We start from the raw sequence: 17,470 nt of genomic DNA on the forward strand, positions 1-17,470 counted from the left end.
TTCTCTATAACCACTTATAGTCCATTATGCATAGAAGGTCTAGCCAGGAGCACAGAGAGTAACCTGCTAAAGGTAAACTAAGCATGGAGTGTTGATTATCCAACGGTTAAATCAGTCTCATACAGGATACAAAGTCTCTCTCTCTCTCTCAACCGTTTGTTTTAAAAATTTAAAATTAAAGTTAAATTATATTTAAAAGGAGTGACAAGCAAAACAGAGGTGCGTTTTTAAAAAACACACCAGCAGGTGAGTTTTTCTTACTTCAGTCCTACTGAAGTCCCTTGTTTGTTGACTTGCTGCCAATGATTCTGAATAAGAATTCAAGACACGATCACTTTTAGGCTGAAGAGGAGCTAAATCGAAGAGAAAGATAGAAAAACAAATAAGTCCTTGCATTAACCTTTATGTGAACTGTGAACATTTTCTGTGAACTGCACCACTGTATTAACATTCTTCCTTAATATATTGTGTACTATTATCTGACAAGTACTTTTTAATTTTAAAATGCTCTTTTATTCTATTCCAGGGCTATGGACATGCCATTTTTATGGAGGAAAAACCATTGATTTTTATTTGGGGCCACTGGGGGACCTGTGGCCCTCTGGATGTTTCTGAGCTCCAACTCCTAATACCCACTGGTCATGCTTGCTGGGGCTGCTGGGAGTTGGAGTCCAACAACTTTTGGAGGGCCACAGATTTCTTCACCCCACTATGTGCTGCTGGGGGGACAACTCCACTAAAGTTAGTTTCATATTCTAGGGTTCCTGGTTTGTTGTTATGTGCAAATAAAGGACTGTGTTCTCAGAACAAACTCTGGATGTTTAAACAGTGCCATTTCATAACTCACTGATTAGTTTTGAAATTGACTGGGAAATCTGGTTTCTATGTAATGCCAGAAATATTGGAAACTGAAAATAACTTTCTTCTCTCTATCTCCCCCCCCTTTAGTTTTCCTTTAGTATCTGCTGCTCTGGGCCGTAACTGGAGTCCAAGGGTTACACACATGTGAAGGTGGTGGATAGTTTGTGTTAAGGACTCTGAGTGAGAGGCAGGGAAGGGAAGACTTCCCAGGGTGAGAGCTGGGCGGGTCCACCACTTTCTGTGTGAGACAAGGGCTAAGAGCTACCTTCAAGAGAGGACTCTGCGTTTTATCTTCTCTGTCTCTGGTTTTGTTTGTGTTTAGAATAGTTTCTTTTCTCTTATTACATTATGAAAAAGTTTTAATAAAATTTTATTTTAAAAAAGAAAGAAAGAAATTAATTCTGGTGAAGATATCCTCCTTGTAGTGTAAGAGGAGGAGTGAGATGAGTGCTATGTTCATACACATAGCACTAAACCATGGTTTAGTGCACAATCATCGATGCATATCATCAATGTGTTAGTCAAGCCAAGCACATCTTTTATGCTGGTGTTAATTCTGCTAAGCTGGTTCCTTCAGCTCTGTCATTTAGATGCAATTTAGAGCCCATCTTTTCCCAGAATTGTACCTCAAAATAGACATTGGTTAAAATGCCATTTTAATCCACAGATTTTTATTTTTTTAAAAAAAACCCACAAATACTAAAGCTTCACCTGCTTGAAAACAGTCAGGCAGCAGAGTCTCTGGCAAGGTGTCCGGCAAAAGATAACCATTTTTCCGAGCAACAACAAGGTGAAAGGCGGCACAAAACTCTGGTAATGTCAGTGCTCCATCACAGTCTACATCACTTAGCTCCCTGTGAATAAGATAGCTGAGTGCATTATTGAAATAAAAATCTTTGTTTGCATGCACAATATATATAACTGTGGGGAACGCTGCTTTTGAGTTATAGATTTGTTTTATTTTGACATTTAAGATGTTTTTCTTTAAAATTTATTTCATTAAAGCATTGTAATTTTTCTTTAATACATTCCTTTTCTGAATATTTTGATGTCTCTCTCTCTCTCTATATATATATATACGCCAATGCTCCTCCTTACAAGTTTAGAAATTTAATAGGATTCATATAAAACTGAAGTTGCAATGGGCCATATGCAATGTCAGCTAGATAGATTTCTTTAAAAAAAACAACAGGGTAAGGCCTCATTAGTAAAGTGTTGATGAATTATGCAGCAGTACTTTTTAGATAACTTAGGTATTAATTAGGTTTCAACTGATAAGCACAGCTAGAACTGAAGCTTATGATGTTATCTTAACTATTCTGAATGTATGTTTATCTGAATCCATTTCACAAAAATATCTGTTGAATTATTGTGCTAATTATGTTCTTTAAGATATTCTTCTAGTGTGCATTGCTGTTCAAATCTCTCTAGTCCTGCTGAGAAGGGACAGTATCTCTACAAAGATAACAAGCATAAAATAAAGATCAACATACACCCTGCTGTGCCTGGACCTCAAAGTGATTTTGATGGGAGCAATTACTGTGATTTCTTTAGAGATAAATTGTAAGAAGTATGAAGAACTTTCAGCCACAGTAGTTTCTCTCACACACAATAAAATTAATCTGAATTACAAAACAGTACTTACCATATGTGCGAAAGCTCAGGGATTGGCAGCTTAGATTTTGTGAAGAAGTTCTTAGCCACAGAGCCTGTCAACAGAAATGGCTTGTCAAACAGTGAAATAATAAGGTACTGAACAACACATTTTCCAAAGCATTTCAATATAAAGAAATTACTCAAGAGTACTGTTTACTATGCAATGCTATTCAACACTATACATGTTTGTTTGAAATATTTTGCTCCAATATCACTATTCTAATCAGAAGACATGAACATGTTGTTGGAGGAACTGGACATGGAGGAAGGGGTTAATTTCTTTTATAGGCACAGATCACTCCATGTATGAGATAAAGCCAACAGGAGAAATCTCATCTGCATGTGTGACTGGGGGTGCTTTTTTAGGTTTGTAAAATCTTGTTAAGTTTAAATTCTGGCCAAGGGTGAGAGGCATAATACAGTTTCAAATCTTCTGGAATATTCCAGAAATGCAACAACATGCCTAAAGAAAATCTCTTGGAATGGGACTAATCTTTAAAATTAATAGCACAGCACAAAAGCTCAGCTTCTTATTCAGCTGATATTTTTTGCTCTAAATTGAACTAAATTGCTCAGAATCGGGAGTGCTCAAACCCCAATTTCCTAGTTCCAGCATCACAACGAACTGATTTTTTAAAAAACAGGAAACATGCAATAAAATCAGGTGTGTGAAGTAGGGATGGAAAGGGAAACCCCTCAAGGGTGGGTTGTTGGAATGAAAATGCAATGTCTGAAACACATGCAAGGAGGGGAGGACAGGACGGAGACATACGCATACACACACAAACACACACACAGAGAGAGAGAGAAAGAGAGAGAGAGAGAGAGAGAGAGAGAGAGAGAGAGAGAGAGAGACTGCTGTTACTGCTTGCTCATCCCTCAAGTTGCAGCTTGTTTTTCTTGCCAGAAAAAAAGAAGACAAGACATAATTGTCTACTTCAGAGACAGCTTCAGAAATGGCCTAGAGATGCATGGTCACTATATTACTGTTTTCATGCAAGGAGATAAACTCCCTGAAGAAATTACAAGTTTAATGTGATGTGTAAAGTCCCAACTGAGTATTTTTTTAATCACAACTACATTTATAAGACATAATTAAAATGCAAGTTAGTCTAATAAGGCTACAATAGTGAATAATTTTACACTCTTATTAAATAAAAACATACAAGGAGTAAAAAACCAAACGGCAATTGTACCATAACATATCTCTTGTGAAAACATTCTTCACCTATGATTGAATCTCTTCTACTGAACGCAGTGGAATTTTAAAGCATTTAACTTTGTCTGGAACATGCACAGTATATTGTTAAAATATTTTTTAAAAAAACAAACAAACAAGAACACAGTAACTCACTTGTTGCATTAAAAAACGGAAATAAGGGTCTGTGCGCATTACCATACATACAACACACCCAAAACACTTATAAAAAAACCCAAGAGGCTTGCACTTAGCCTGTGTCAGTTCCTTGCCCTTTTACTCTAGCCTTCCTTGCTGTGCATACAATGAACATTACCTGAAATGAAAGAGGTCAGGTCAGGTTGTAGGGACTTGAACTGATTGGTGTAATATTCTCGTTGCTCCTCAGTTATTCTCCAGGGGTCATCTGAGTAATTACTACTGCCGTCCTGTGGTTCTCTCTCTACTGAAAGAGACTTCAGGGGGAGAAAGGGCAAAGCATCATTTTGAAAGGTAGAGAAGATGCTGAGATGTCTGAAGTTTCAAAGTATTGAGGTTGCTTTGTTCTTACTGTGTAGTTCTTTTTAAAAGAAATGGATGGGGAAGGCCAGATTTCAATAATAGTCCTGTTGGGTTTACAATAAATGCCTTTATTCATAGGACTATAGGAAATCTTACATACATCAAACTAAATCTGTATGAATATAAACATTGGACTGACTTGAATGAAACACCAAACAATGGTTCAGTATTATGAGAATTAGCCTAGTTGTGCCTTGGATTCATGCGGTTCTGCCCTCTTCATTCAGCACAATCATAAGGAGATTGGATGCTTTTGCTTCCATTTTTGATTAGGAACAGCTTGCCTTGAACCCAAGAAACTGTGATTAATCGTAAGTATGGTTGTTGAAATCAGACTTCTTCAAACTCATTAAATTCTAGTCCCATCAATACAATATGAAACTCAATCCATATAACTGCTCATGCTGTATTTCATTAGTAAGAAGTCCTCACTTTACCTTTGATACATTGAAGTCACACATAAAAAACAGAATCTAGCGTTCACACATTTCATTGTGAGTTTGTTTCAACTGAGCCCCTTTTCTACCTTAAATGCTTTCTAGGAGTCAAATTATTCTTTTCCCACAGGGAAAAAATGGCGCTGCCCATTATATTATAATATTGTGTATCCATTTGACTGATTTTATCATATGCTGCATGTGCCTTGAGAAAGGCAGCTAACAAGATTGCGAAACAAACTACTGAAAGTTTAGTTTTACATCCATATTAGCCTGTGGTAGTTTTCTAGTGAATACCACAGTTTGAGCTATAGGGTAGATCTGTTTGTGGCTACATTCAAGATTATTTCAAACATTATTGATCATAAAATCATGTTGATTCTCAATAATTATTTCAAGCAACATTGCTGTTTTCATTTTAAACATCTTACATCCTAAGTAGTTCATTACCCGAATGAGAGATGAATGTGGTGGAACTGATTTAGACCCATAATTCCCTGCAGTTGGTCCATCTTGTTGGACAGCAGTATGTCTAACTTCGTATGAACCTATGGAAGATTAAGGGGAAAATAAAAACTGAATACTTGCTAATGTTGTGCAAAATCAAAGATGACAAAACATATATCATCCTTCAGTATCAAAAAAATAAAATAAAAACACAATCACACCTCCTATGAAAGGTCACTTTATCACCCAAATCCTTCACTTATGTTAAAGCCTCATTCTCAAAATGCTACTGCTCATGCTGTTGACTATTGACCAAATACTCACTTAACGTGTTGAAAGGTGATTTTTTTAATTCACACTAAAAGCATAACATCTGACTTTTTGCCTAAGTATCCTATTGCAAAGAAGGAAGCAAGTGCTCTTTCATGAGACATGCTAACATCAAGGAAAACATAAATGAACAAGGATTCATTGATGGCAGCATAAGAGTTTGATTCAAAACAACTAAATTCAGTGTTAGCCAAGAGTAAACACTGGTATTTGCCAACTAGGGAGAACTACGCACCATTTTGGAGGCATCTTTCACTGAAACCACTAAAGCTTGCATCCAAATATTGATTCTGAACATTCAACAGCCTGTTATGTCTTATGCAAGTAAAGAATGAGACCTAGAATTTAAACGGAACTGTAGTTCATTAAATCACTTAAAACTGGAACCCTCTTGAATGGAATGGGCCCTTCAAGAGGAACAGGGCATTGAAAAGAATAGAAGCTCTGCTCATGGAAGGGGACTCTGCCTGATTTTTAGCCATTTCTGCTTTCCTCTCCACCCCACAGCCCAGGAAGAGTTTTGCAGTGGCTGAGATGCTGCTGGGGAGGGGATGTAGGGGTGTTACCTGCTGCCCATTCTTCAGGATCTGGATCCACCTTCCAGCCACTTATCTGGATCCTAGCTTGAATTCTACCAAGCTTTATCAAGACACCAACAAAAATAGGCAGAACAACTGGTGTGCATGTATGCAGAATCCATGACAGAGCAAGTGTCACATCTAATGCTGTGCCAGCCGGCTGAGGCCAAGTTACGAGGTGTGTGTGATGTGCCTCCGCACTTCTATTTTTTCTTCTTCTTTTTTTTAAAAAAAATCCTCATTCCACTGGAAGGCCATTACTACACCCGGAAGACTGCACTCAGTGGTGAAGTTGTTCTCAATTCTATCCACCATAACTTTAAAATGGGTTGATTTACTAAAGTATATAAAGAAACTGGCACATCCTTCCTCCCAATCCCTCCTCCTCCCTGAGATTTCTCATTACCAGTACTTAGGTAAGTATAAATCCCTTATTCATTTGGATGTTCACATAGTGTACCGTATCCTATATTTATCTTAACAGATTTACCCAAAGCTGTCCATGTGTTGCCAGCAGGACATGCATTATTTAACTTTTGAATAAATTCAATAAAATACTGCTTTTGTTCAACAAAATCTATGGCTACAATAACCCCCACCACACCCTACATTGAAAAGGGTTGAGAATATATATCTGTAAACAGATGCTTGTTCTAATTTAAACTGATTCTCAGGAAGAGGAAGACAAGACCGAATAATGAGAAAGCACACAAATCAAGTCAGTTTCTTTTAAAAGAGATGTAATTAATTTATGAAATTGCTGGGCTGCTTCCATGCTTTTATGATTTGATTACTCCAAAGCAGACCTCATCTTACCTCCATGCTGCTGCTCAAGCCCACTTCTCAGGACACCATACCCATAACTCAAGGGAATCCTCTGGTAGGTTGATGGAGAAGCAGGAGGTGAATCAATGGGAGACATAGGGGGAGACTTTGCTTCTTGCTTCAAAATAATTTTTTAGAAAAGAATAAGGACTTTGAATGCTGGCTGTTCCATAGTCAAAGTGATTTCATCTAACCACAGTAGAATATTAAATTGTAAAAATAAATAAATATGCCCTCTGCAATTTTTGATATTGCTGAACACTCAAAAATTCATGTCAATATCTGAGATTCATTGTTACATGATTTCATGATCTGATATTTGACAGATGACTTACAACAGTATGATAATATCTGACTGTACTTGACACTTGACATGGAACAGTATTTATTACCTGATATGACTTGATAGCCAATAGGGCCTATCTATCAAGTGAAAAACTACTGACTATCAAAGAATGTCAGTTTCAAGCAGAGATAAAACTTTGAAATCATTAGTTTTTTAATTTGAAATTTGAGTGCATTGGACAGTCTCCTGTTTGGTTTTTGTTATCATATGAAATAAATTAACAAATACCACATAGGAGACTTTCTAAAGTACTTGTTTAAAACTCAAAATCTAAATTTTGATGATTTCAAAGTCTTCTTTCTTGTCTGTCTGAAATTGGCACATCACATATTCACTCTTGCCCAGTTCATAGTTCAAGAAAGCACAGGGATGACCATTAGCAAAATTAATGTGTTGAAAGACCTCAGCATGGAAAGGTGTTGATACAGCTAGCCTACTTTTTATTTTTTATTAAAAAGACAACGGCCTGCTTTTTATCCATTAAAGGAGCTGGCAAAAATGGGATCAAGTGCTCTCTTCTGACTTCCCTTAGCCCTCATATGAGTAAGATATAAAAGGGGGGGGGGGGCGGAATACAGGGCAAGTAGTAACTTTCAATGGCAAATTTGCTAGGTGGCTACAGCTTTTGTGTCACTGTATTCCACTGGCCTTATAAGCAATTGGCAAAACACATACATTGGACCTGGAAGAAAAGTCTGTAGCATTGACATTTCATAGAATAAATTGTATTCCATTCTAATGGCTGAGCAATTTCACTTTTTCGTCTCAGTTAACACATCTGGACCATTAAAGACTATCTGCAGTTCAAAGAGGCAGCAATCAATTGTAAAAGCCAAATAATCATGCTGATAAATAATAGTGTACTTTAATGAGAAATCTCAACAGTCAGTGTGTATAGAAAATAAAAATAATCTAGTGCCTTATAGTTAGTTGTGCACCAAAATTTCTACCTTGCAAAGGGCCTTTACCTGCTTTTCTCCTCCATCCAATCTTCTGAAGCAATTTTTTTCAAGTGTTGCATGTGGAATCTGAAATTTAGCTCCATGAGCTTCTGCTGGATGACTGTACCTTACATCACTATCAGTTTTCAGTGCCATAAATCGAGGCAAGGGCAATTCTTAAATAAATATCAGAAATAAAGACAAAATAAAATTTCATGGAACTATGCATATTGAAACAAAGCTCCCCACCACAAAAGTCAATTTAACACTAAGCAGTGTTAAAAGAGAACAGAATTCCTATCCAAAAGTATACTCATACTCAAAACACAATCTATAGCCTCATTGACTGACCAAGAAACGTATCTCACAATATAAGAATTTCTAATGGGGTACTTGTACATGATATATAAAAATGAAATTTGGTATACATGGCAATTCAGTGAGTAGAAAAGTGCAAAAGAGTGGACATTTTTGCATCTAGCAACTGAACGGAGGATTTCACGTTTGCCTAGAGACTGGTTTGTGGAGTACAGTGGTGCCCCGCAAGATGAATGCCTCACAAGACGGAAAACCCGCTAGACGAAAGGGTTTTCCGTTTTCAGAGGTGCTTCGCAGGACGAATTTCTCTATGGGCTTGCTTCGCAAGACGAAAATGTCTTGCGATTCTTGAGGGGTTTTTTCGCTCCCCACCCCCTTTTTCTAAGGCGCTAAGCTGCTAATAGCCTTTTAGCAGCTAATCCACTAATCCCTTAAGCCTTTAATAGCCGCTAATAGCCGCTAAACCGCTAATAGCGCTAATAACACTAATCCGCTCATAGGGTTGCTTCGCAAGACGAAAAAACCGCTAGACGAAGAGACTTGGAATAAACACCAAGGAAGACAACTAGGGTTTGACGTTCAGGGAAGTTTTAATGTGTGACATCTTAGTGTATTTTTGGTCTTTGTGAAAGCCGCCCAGAGTGGCTGGGGAAACCCAGCCAGATGGGTGGGGTACAAATAATAAATTTATTATTATTATTATTATTTGAAAACAGTTACCATTCTGAATGCTTTCGATCCGTACTGGGAGGCCAGACTGCACAGCAGCGATTAGCTTCAGAGCAGCATAAAACTGAGCACGCCCAAAATAGCCAACACGTTTAGCACCACACAATTCTGTAATCTGAAAGGAGAGAAAGGGGTGAAGGGTGATGGGAGACAGAGTTCAAATAATTAAAACACTTAATGCTTTCAATGTAAAAAATAGTTGGAGATGAAACTGTAAAGATGCAAACTACTGAAGAAAAGCTGGAATTGTGTGTGCAAAGAGACAAACTTCTGGTGCAGGCATCTGACCTACATTTGACACCCCAAAAGGCTCACATTCCATTGCAGAGGCAGTTTCCCCATATCCCCCCATTCACCCATTACAAATATACCTTCCCTGACTAGAGACTGTGCTACACATAATCTATCTTCACACAACTCAGCTCTTTTGCCCATCGTTAGGGGGAACAGTAATCCTTGTGTGGAATACCTGAATATTGTATATAACCAGTGGGGAGCATGTAGAAAAGTTTCTTCTTTTTTAAGGAAGAAAAACAGATGTTGAGCTACAGAAATTTCCCTCTCACTCAATTTAGTCAGGAAGAAAATGTTTCCTCAAGAACAGGAAAAAAATGTTTCATTAGATGATTTCAAAAAAATTACTGTCCCCCAGTATTAGGAGTCCTTTGGCTGTCAAAATAGTGGGTCCAATCGTCAAGAAAGAGGTTTCTGCATGCGCTGTTGAGGGAAATGAGGGGCAGATGGGGCTCATCAACCTGGGAAGGTGGCTCATCTAGGAAAAGTAAAACTCTGATGCCACTGCCTTTTGGCTACACTCATTAGTGAGAAAAGCTTCAGGAGTAAACCTTGAGGTACAACCCATACCTGTTGCCTTGTGCAGCATTTTTAGGAAAATAAAATGCTAAGGAGCAAACCCTGCACAAATCCAGAGTGGAGTCCCTAAGACAGTTGGATGGTGCCTTGTACGCTTCCTTCCAGCAACTCCTGCGGCCAAGCTGGTGCTAAATGTATTTCTCTGATTTCCTTTGGGCAGCATCAGTGAGGCTCAAGGGGGGTATTGTCACCTGAGCAGCCCAGGACAAACCTCCATATACACTGTCCAGGCTTCCACCATGGAGAGATCACTTTGGCGCTGCAAACACAGCAAAAATTAACATGGGATGCTGTCAAAGGGACTCCTCTTGAAGGAAGGGAACCTTTGGAAACAACCCATTATCTTCTAAAGCAGGGATTGCCAACATGGTGCATGTGGGTGCAATGATGACCTCTATGCGACTCGCCCCACTCACTATCCCGTTGGTCATGAGGTGTTATGGGGTGGTTACTTTTTTCTACTGTTAGAAGAGTTGACACCCTTTCCCACTTCCTTTTCCAGATCTATGCACTTTTCAAAGCTCAGATTAATTCTACTGGACATCACTTTTACCCTGATCCCTTGGGAAAGCAAAGTGTGTTTGTGCATGCACTTTATTTTTGTTTGTCTTGATGGGGGCAGGGCAACCTCTGTTCTGTCAAGTGCACAACTAGCAGCACCATAAAGGGAAACAGCTCCTCCTTGGATTCTTCAAGATTCCACCATTCAAAATTCATCAGAGTAAAAGCTGATGAATCCTGCCAATCCTAGCCAGATCAGACTGGCTAATCATGTAGGTGAGAGGAGCAAAAGCAACCGTTTCCTGACATTATCGTTCTCAGTTTCTTTTAATAATAGTTTTTCATCAATTACAAGACAACTTAAAAACTCGCTCTAATTTTTATTATACAGTCTCATGACTTAAAAAGTTAACACCTCCAACAGAATTTTTGCTATATCATCACTTTGCCATAAAGACTTCTAACCTTGCTGAGTGCAATAGAGCAACAACAGCTGTGGTGAAAAGATATAATCACAGAACAGCATAAATGCTTATATTTTTATAAAATAAAAAGGGTGTATGATCTCTACTCTACAAGGCCAACATCTGATAAATACTTTTAGAAATGCAGTAAAACTTTTCCTGTTTGAACTGGCAATCAACACAAATGCAAAAACACATATCCAATTTTACTCTAATAGGGTATTGTGCTTTATTTTTAACTGTTACCCTTCCTGAGCACAGAAACAGAACTAAAACATTTTCAGGTGTGTCATAACTAGTTTCATCGTGGAATTTGTGGACTACTATGGAGAACAATCTTGTACAAGCTTCGACGCCTGTTGCTGTTGTCCTGTTTTTCGCTTGCTAGGAAACAAATGACAGAGTGAATTTGTTCACATCCAAAATGTTTTTGGCTTCTGCAGTATTTATTTTTTAAGCATGTACTAATCCTGTCATAAGTAGCAGAGTACTTCATTAACAAATGTACTTGGGATTTGGTAAGCAAGTTAAAGCATTCTTAAAAACAACTACTTTAAGTTTTACATTGCCAGTGTAAACACTCCTGTGATAAATGGTCCAAAGTGCTTTGTCCCAAAACACAAGGTTCCAATTCTTGTGCATCAATCAAATTATTAACTTGACAATTCCAAGTGGGTTGACTGCTTTAAGGTCCCAAACAGAAAACAGGATGTGTTGCTGGGCTCTTGTGAGCCATTCTTTTTCATCTCACTAACCCTGCTTCAGCTACAACCTTGTCTAAAATAAACTCTGAAAATATTGTCACCTTTACATCTACAGAACTACTTGAGTGGCAGGTCAACAGAAACTGATGGGCTATTACTGCCTATAAACACTAGCCTTGGAGGATTCTCTTTCTCTGCTAGGCCACTCTGGTGAGTCCAATCCAGAACCCTTCCTTTTCCCTCTAGAGTAGGGGTAGTCAACCTTTTTATATCTACCGCCCACTAATGCATCTTTCTGGATGGTAACATTTCCTTACCGCCCACCAGTGCTCAATGGAAGGAGGATTCAGCTTGTGCCGTAGAACCTCCTACCGCCCACCTAGAATCCTGAAACGCCCAGTAGTGGGTGGTAGGGACCAGGTTGACAGCCCCTGCTCGAGAGCTAGAGACACTTGGGGTGGGGGGGACGGGGAGATTGTTCAGGAATGTACAACATCAGAATGGAAGTGCTGGGCTGGCATGAGAAATAACTAAATCACAGATATGCTCTGAAAAAATCTTTCTATCAACCCTCAGGACCTTCTAAAAACAATATAAGAGCATTAGTCGAATCCTCTGCTGAGAACAGCATACATTTCAGATTGCTGCTGGAGATTAATGTGGTGTGATAATACCATGATACACATCACATGGTATTTTTTACTAGAAAATATTTCAGACACATCATTTTCAAGTGGTAAAATATTTCCACTCTGACAGCATTTGAGTATTTTATTTTGACACCTAAGGGATTACTGTAGTCCTTTTTTAATGTATTTATATTTTTGTGCCAATGTTATTCTTTCTGATGTGATACTGCATTTCATTGTTTGATTAGTGTTGTGCACCACCTAGAGGACTAGATAATTAATAAATGTAAACAAATGAAATATCACTGATAAGAGAAAGTGAGAGCAGCTTTAAAAAAAGAAAAGCATTTGAAGCATCAGCTCACTAGGCAACTTTCACCACCACAGCCTGAAATTACACTGCATCCACAACAAGAGTGGCGAGTATTCTGTGGCCCTCCAGAGGTTGTTAAGATCCCAACTCCCATTATCCCTATCCATTTGCTACTGGGAATCCAATAATTTCTAGAGGGCCGCAGGCCATCCACCCCTATCCTATAGTCTCCCAACCCCCAATAAATGTTCATACTGGTATCTGACTACACTGAACAACATCCTAGGAAAATGCACACTGTAAATGTCTAGAATTTAACATGATCTTAGAATGCAGGCTTGTGAATTTATCTTCCTGAGATAAACAAGAGGCTAACATGCAACCAGAAACTGTAATTAGGAGAGATTCAGCTGAGCTTCCTCTGTTACTAGCCCAAGCCCAAGGGAGTGAAAGGAAGAGAAAGAAACTCTTGTTTTGGGAAAAACATTGTTAAGGCATCCTCCTCAATTTTCCTGTTTCATTTTTGTATTTGGCCAAGTAGCTCCTTCCTGTCTAACTTCTAAGAACACACCAAATATAAAGTAGATATTACATATATGTTCTTCAGATACATTTTGGTGTAGGATTGTAGGAAATGGAAACCAATGTACACATGAGAAGCAGCTTTTGGATAAGAAATAGCTTCTCTGTTGTTGTTGTTAGTTACCTCGACTAGCTGGTGATTTGGCTGGGTTTGCTTTTAAAAGAAAAAAACACTCAGCCTTAACCTAAGGCTAATTGCATTTTTATAGACACAAACATTTAACTATGTAACAGCACAATGTCAACATGTCAACTCACAACAACTTTCGTTGATTTCATTGAGGCTTAGACTGCATAAGCATTACTAGATTAAAACACAGCTAGGTTGCTCTTTTTTCAATTTGGATCCATGCTGGTTTGGAAAAACACATCAAAGTAAAGCATTTCATTTTTTTAAAAAAGGAAACAGGATAGATGTAGATTGTGGTTAACGTTGTGTGTACACAACTTCATGAACCTGTGGTGGGAGTGCACTGGATGCAGAGTAAACAGGACTGTGTGCACAGTATTAGCCATATAAATAGGTATAGGACTGCAGCCTAAGTGCTGACTGAACAGGACTGACTCACGAGTCACAGAACATATTAGCTCAAATGTCTTTGTGAAGCAGACATCCTCATCCCATTTCTCATCATGGCACAGTATGCAATCAAATCTCCCCACTCCTGCTGACTGAAGTTTATGTGGGAGGAAAAGACAACAATATTCTTACTCTTTCGTATTTTCAAGCCATCCACTCAAGGAAATACTCATCAATACCTATCAAGTAAACGGAATGGGTGATAATATTTATGATCATAGGGGTCCAGTGCTTAGGTATTGTGTCCGATAAATGTATATATTTCAATCTGCATTCAATATTGTTTATTTCCACCCCCACTAATTTCCCCTTACTCCACAGGATCTTGATAGGCTGTCTGGGGGCTAAGTGTTCTTTAAAATGGAGGGTGGGAATCTAGAAATGCAGCAGAAATAAGATATAGGTTTTTCAGAGCACATTTATGAGCCATGTGGCTTAGTAAGAGCACGTTTTAAGTTGAGGATGAAAAGATATGTCATTAGCACACACTACAGTGGTACCTCAGGCTACGAACAACCTAGCCAACGAACTTTTTGGATTACGAACACTTCAGAATCGGAAATGAGTGTTCCGGTTTGCGTATTTATTTATTTTTTGGATTGCAAACGTACTCCGTTTGGGGCTGCACTTCTGCTTGCTCCGCTCCCTCAGCATGCTCCGCTCTCCCAGCCTCGAGAGGTGCACCTTCCCCCGCCAGGCACAAAGCACCAGCTTAGGAGCGAGCATGGAGCTCAGCCCGGCAGCAGCGGTGAATGAGGGAGCCGCCTCCAGCCCAGAGCAGTGCACCGCAAGCCCCACACTTCACCTACTGCTTCCTCCAGATTGCCCCGGTTTCCAGAACCGGGCTCCCGCTCACTCTTTCCATAGCTATCTTCCCACTGGCAGAGCAATCCCCGATTCTCAGCAGAACAGAGGCGAGGAGAGGAGAGGCAAGCAGCGGTTAGCGCCAGCAAGGATGGCCCTCCAAGCGGCTGCCTCGCTCTCTGCTTCTGGGTCTCTCTGCCGTGGAAGCGCTGATTGCAGGCAAACGGAATGGCAGGCGTGTGGCTCTTTGGGCTCCCTGGCTCCAGCTGCCTGTCTGCGTTGCCGCACCAGGCCCGCTCTGGGAAGGAGGGAGGCGGGTGAAGCAGGGTTCTCTCCTGCCTCCATCGCAGCCTGACGGAGAGAGAGATCGGGGAGGGCAAGCCTGACTGACCCTGGAGACAGGTGGAAAGGTGACCATGGGATGCGCAGGACGGCGTGAGCAGGATGCTGGTGCAGTAAGGATTTTTAGACAGTGGTACCTCTGGTTACATACTTAATTTGTTCCGGAGGTCTGTTCTTAACCTGAAACTGTTCTTAACTTGAAGCACCACTTTAGCTAATGGGGCCTCCTGCTGTCGCTGCGCCGCCGGAGCACGATTTCTATTCTCATCCTGAAGCAAAGTTCTTAACCCGAGGTACTATTTCTGGGTTAGCGGAGTCTGTATCCTGAAGTGTATGTAACCTGAAGCGTATGTAACCCGAGGTACCACTGTACTGGATAGTAGATTGCAGCCTGGTCTAATGCTTTTGTTTTATGGATCAATGGCCTTGTTAAATAGTAAAATTCATGTTTAAATGTTTTAGGGGTTATTTTTCATCATCTGGAACAGATTAATCCATTTTCCATTACTTTCTATGGGAAAGCACACCTTGGTTTAAGAACGCCTTGGTTTAAGAACACTTTGGTTTAAGAACAGACTTCCTGAACGGATTAAGTTTGTAAACCAAGGTACCACTGTACACTGCATTTGTTAAAAATCCCTCTTTCACAGGAAGGGCAAGTCCAAAGGCTCCATCCATGAGTAACTTTAACAGAGAATAGCCTGACAAACAGGTCGGGACACGATACATAGAAATATTTTAACTATGAGACTTGTTCCACCTGTTACTCCACATTTATGATCCTGTGAGACAAATCTTGAATACATTTTTTAAAGCTCTTCAATTTTTGCATGCATACACAAAACCAATTCTCAGATGAGAAATTGTTTTTTTAAATGTTTTTGCTTAATGAGTAACTTTGTCATTTATGAAGTACCCAGGTCTCATATGCATTTTTTTTTAAAGTCAGCAACACTACAAACTGAGATATATGAATCATCAAAGTTATTAATTTGGCTGTTGTGTCCCCTTGGCTGCTGAAAGACCCCAAACAGTTCTGGGTACAACTATTCCCATACTGCTGGGCAGAAATACCTCAGCAGAATACCTTTTCAAAAGTATCCCATGCTCCTCACTCAAAGTCAGGAAATAAAATGGGAGGAACTATCTGCCCACATCCCAAGACATATGTAGATTAAGTAAAGATCAGATCTTAGTAATGCAGTAGTTTATTCCCCACTGTAATAATGGTGCAAATTATAGAAGTGAAGTAATTGATATTGAACACACTGCTGCACTTTGAAAAGCTATTTGCAAGAATACTCCCTCACAAGCTATCTCCAATATCAACCTGCCCATGCTTTAAAATCAGCAGATGAGGCCCTCCTGGTGGTCCCCATGTAGGATGAGGTACATGGTGAATGTGCCAGGAAAACTGTGGGTTTTTTAAGTGGGTATAGGATTTGGGACAGACTTTTTATAAATTATTCTCAAAAATAAGTGTTCTAACTAAATTTTGAAATTTTGGAATAGAATGGATAGAAAATGAAGTGAATTATTTAAGTCCCAATCTCCTTCTAAAAGCAGAGCTTGCAAAAGTGGAATGCCAACATTTCTTATCTTTCTTGTCTTGAGTGCATATAATTAGAAGAAGAAGAGAAGAAGAGTTTGGATTTGATATCCTGCCTTTCACTCCCTTTAAGGAGTCTTCAAAGCGGCTCACATTCTCCTTTCCCTTCCTCCCCCACAACAAACACTCTGTGAGGTGAGTGGGGCTGAGAGACTTCAAAGTGTGACTGGCCCAAGGTCACCCAGCAGCTGCATGTGGAGGAGCGAAGACGCGAACCCGGTTCCCCAGATTATGAGACTACCGCTCTTAACCACTACACCACACTGGCTCTCCATAATTTTAAAATCTCTAATTAGTAAATGGAATAGACAAGATGGCAGAAAAGCAGGGACAAGAGAGTCTGATCTTCTCTAGCAAAGATAAGAGTTCCTAACACATACAGTATGCCCCTCTAGATTTAATAGAATTTAACAGGACTGGATTTAATAGAACTTATTACAGGATGATTCCAAGGTCTCCTTAAAGATTAAACCATTTGTGTGCAGCCTCATCAAAATGTGTCAAGATTTGTGAATCTCTGGTGATGCTGTGAGCTTTCCTGTTTTCCTTTTTATCTTCTGCTGGCTTCATGCTGTAAGCATTTTTATATCTAATTGTTTTAACTTCTATTGTAAGCTGCACAGAGAACTTGTGCTAATGGGCAGCATATAAATGTACTTTAAAAAATAATTTAGTTATTTATTTGGGCCAAACCACATAACTTAAATACAACTCTTTAAGGTGAGTCAAGTTGCCTACTACTGGTTCTGCAGCACTGAAAAACACTGAAAAACAAAAAATCCCTTATGTTTAAAATCACATTGTATGATGTTAAGACCAAAGCTAGCAGATGTTAGCCTTTT

The 17,470-nt window shown here is 39.3% G+C and overlaps 1 protein-coding gene across 1 annotated transcript in view; it reads right to left on the reverse strand.

Moving 5' to 3' along the window:
- REPS2 (RALBP1 associated Eps domain containing 2) overlaps window positions 1–17,470 on the reverse strand; it is a 75,539-nt gene that overhangs the window by 42,428 nt on the left and 15,641 nt on the right. Inside the window, exons 2-9 of the mRNA XM_083439432.1 lie at window positions 9,219–9,342; window positions 8,208–8,356; window positions 6,885–7,011; window positions 5,164–5,261; window positions 4,032–4,170; window positions 2,507–2,570; window positions 1,573–1,715; window positions 262–353 (exon numbers count right to left, since the gene is read on the reverse strand). Of these exons, the coding sequence (XP_083295558.1) occupies window positions 262–353; window positions 1,573–1,715; window positions 2,507–2,570; window positions 4,032–4,170; window positions 5,164–5,261; window positions 6,885–7,011; window positions 8,208–8,356; window positions 9,219–9,342 (936 nt within the window). The remainder of the gene's footprint in view (window positions 1–261; window positions 354–1,572; window positions 1,716–2,506; window positions 2,571–4,031; window positions 4,171–5,163; window positions 5,262–6,884; window positions 7,012–8,207; window positions 8,357–9,218; window positions 9,343–17,470) is intronic.

Source organism: Podarcis tiliguerta (assembly GCF_965153285.1).
Source record: "Podarcis tiliguerta genome assembly, chromosome: 4".
Lineage (NCBI taxonomy): Eukaryota > Metazoa > Chordata > Lepidosauria > Squamata > Lacertidae > Podarcis > Podarcis tiliguerta.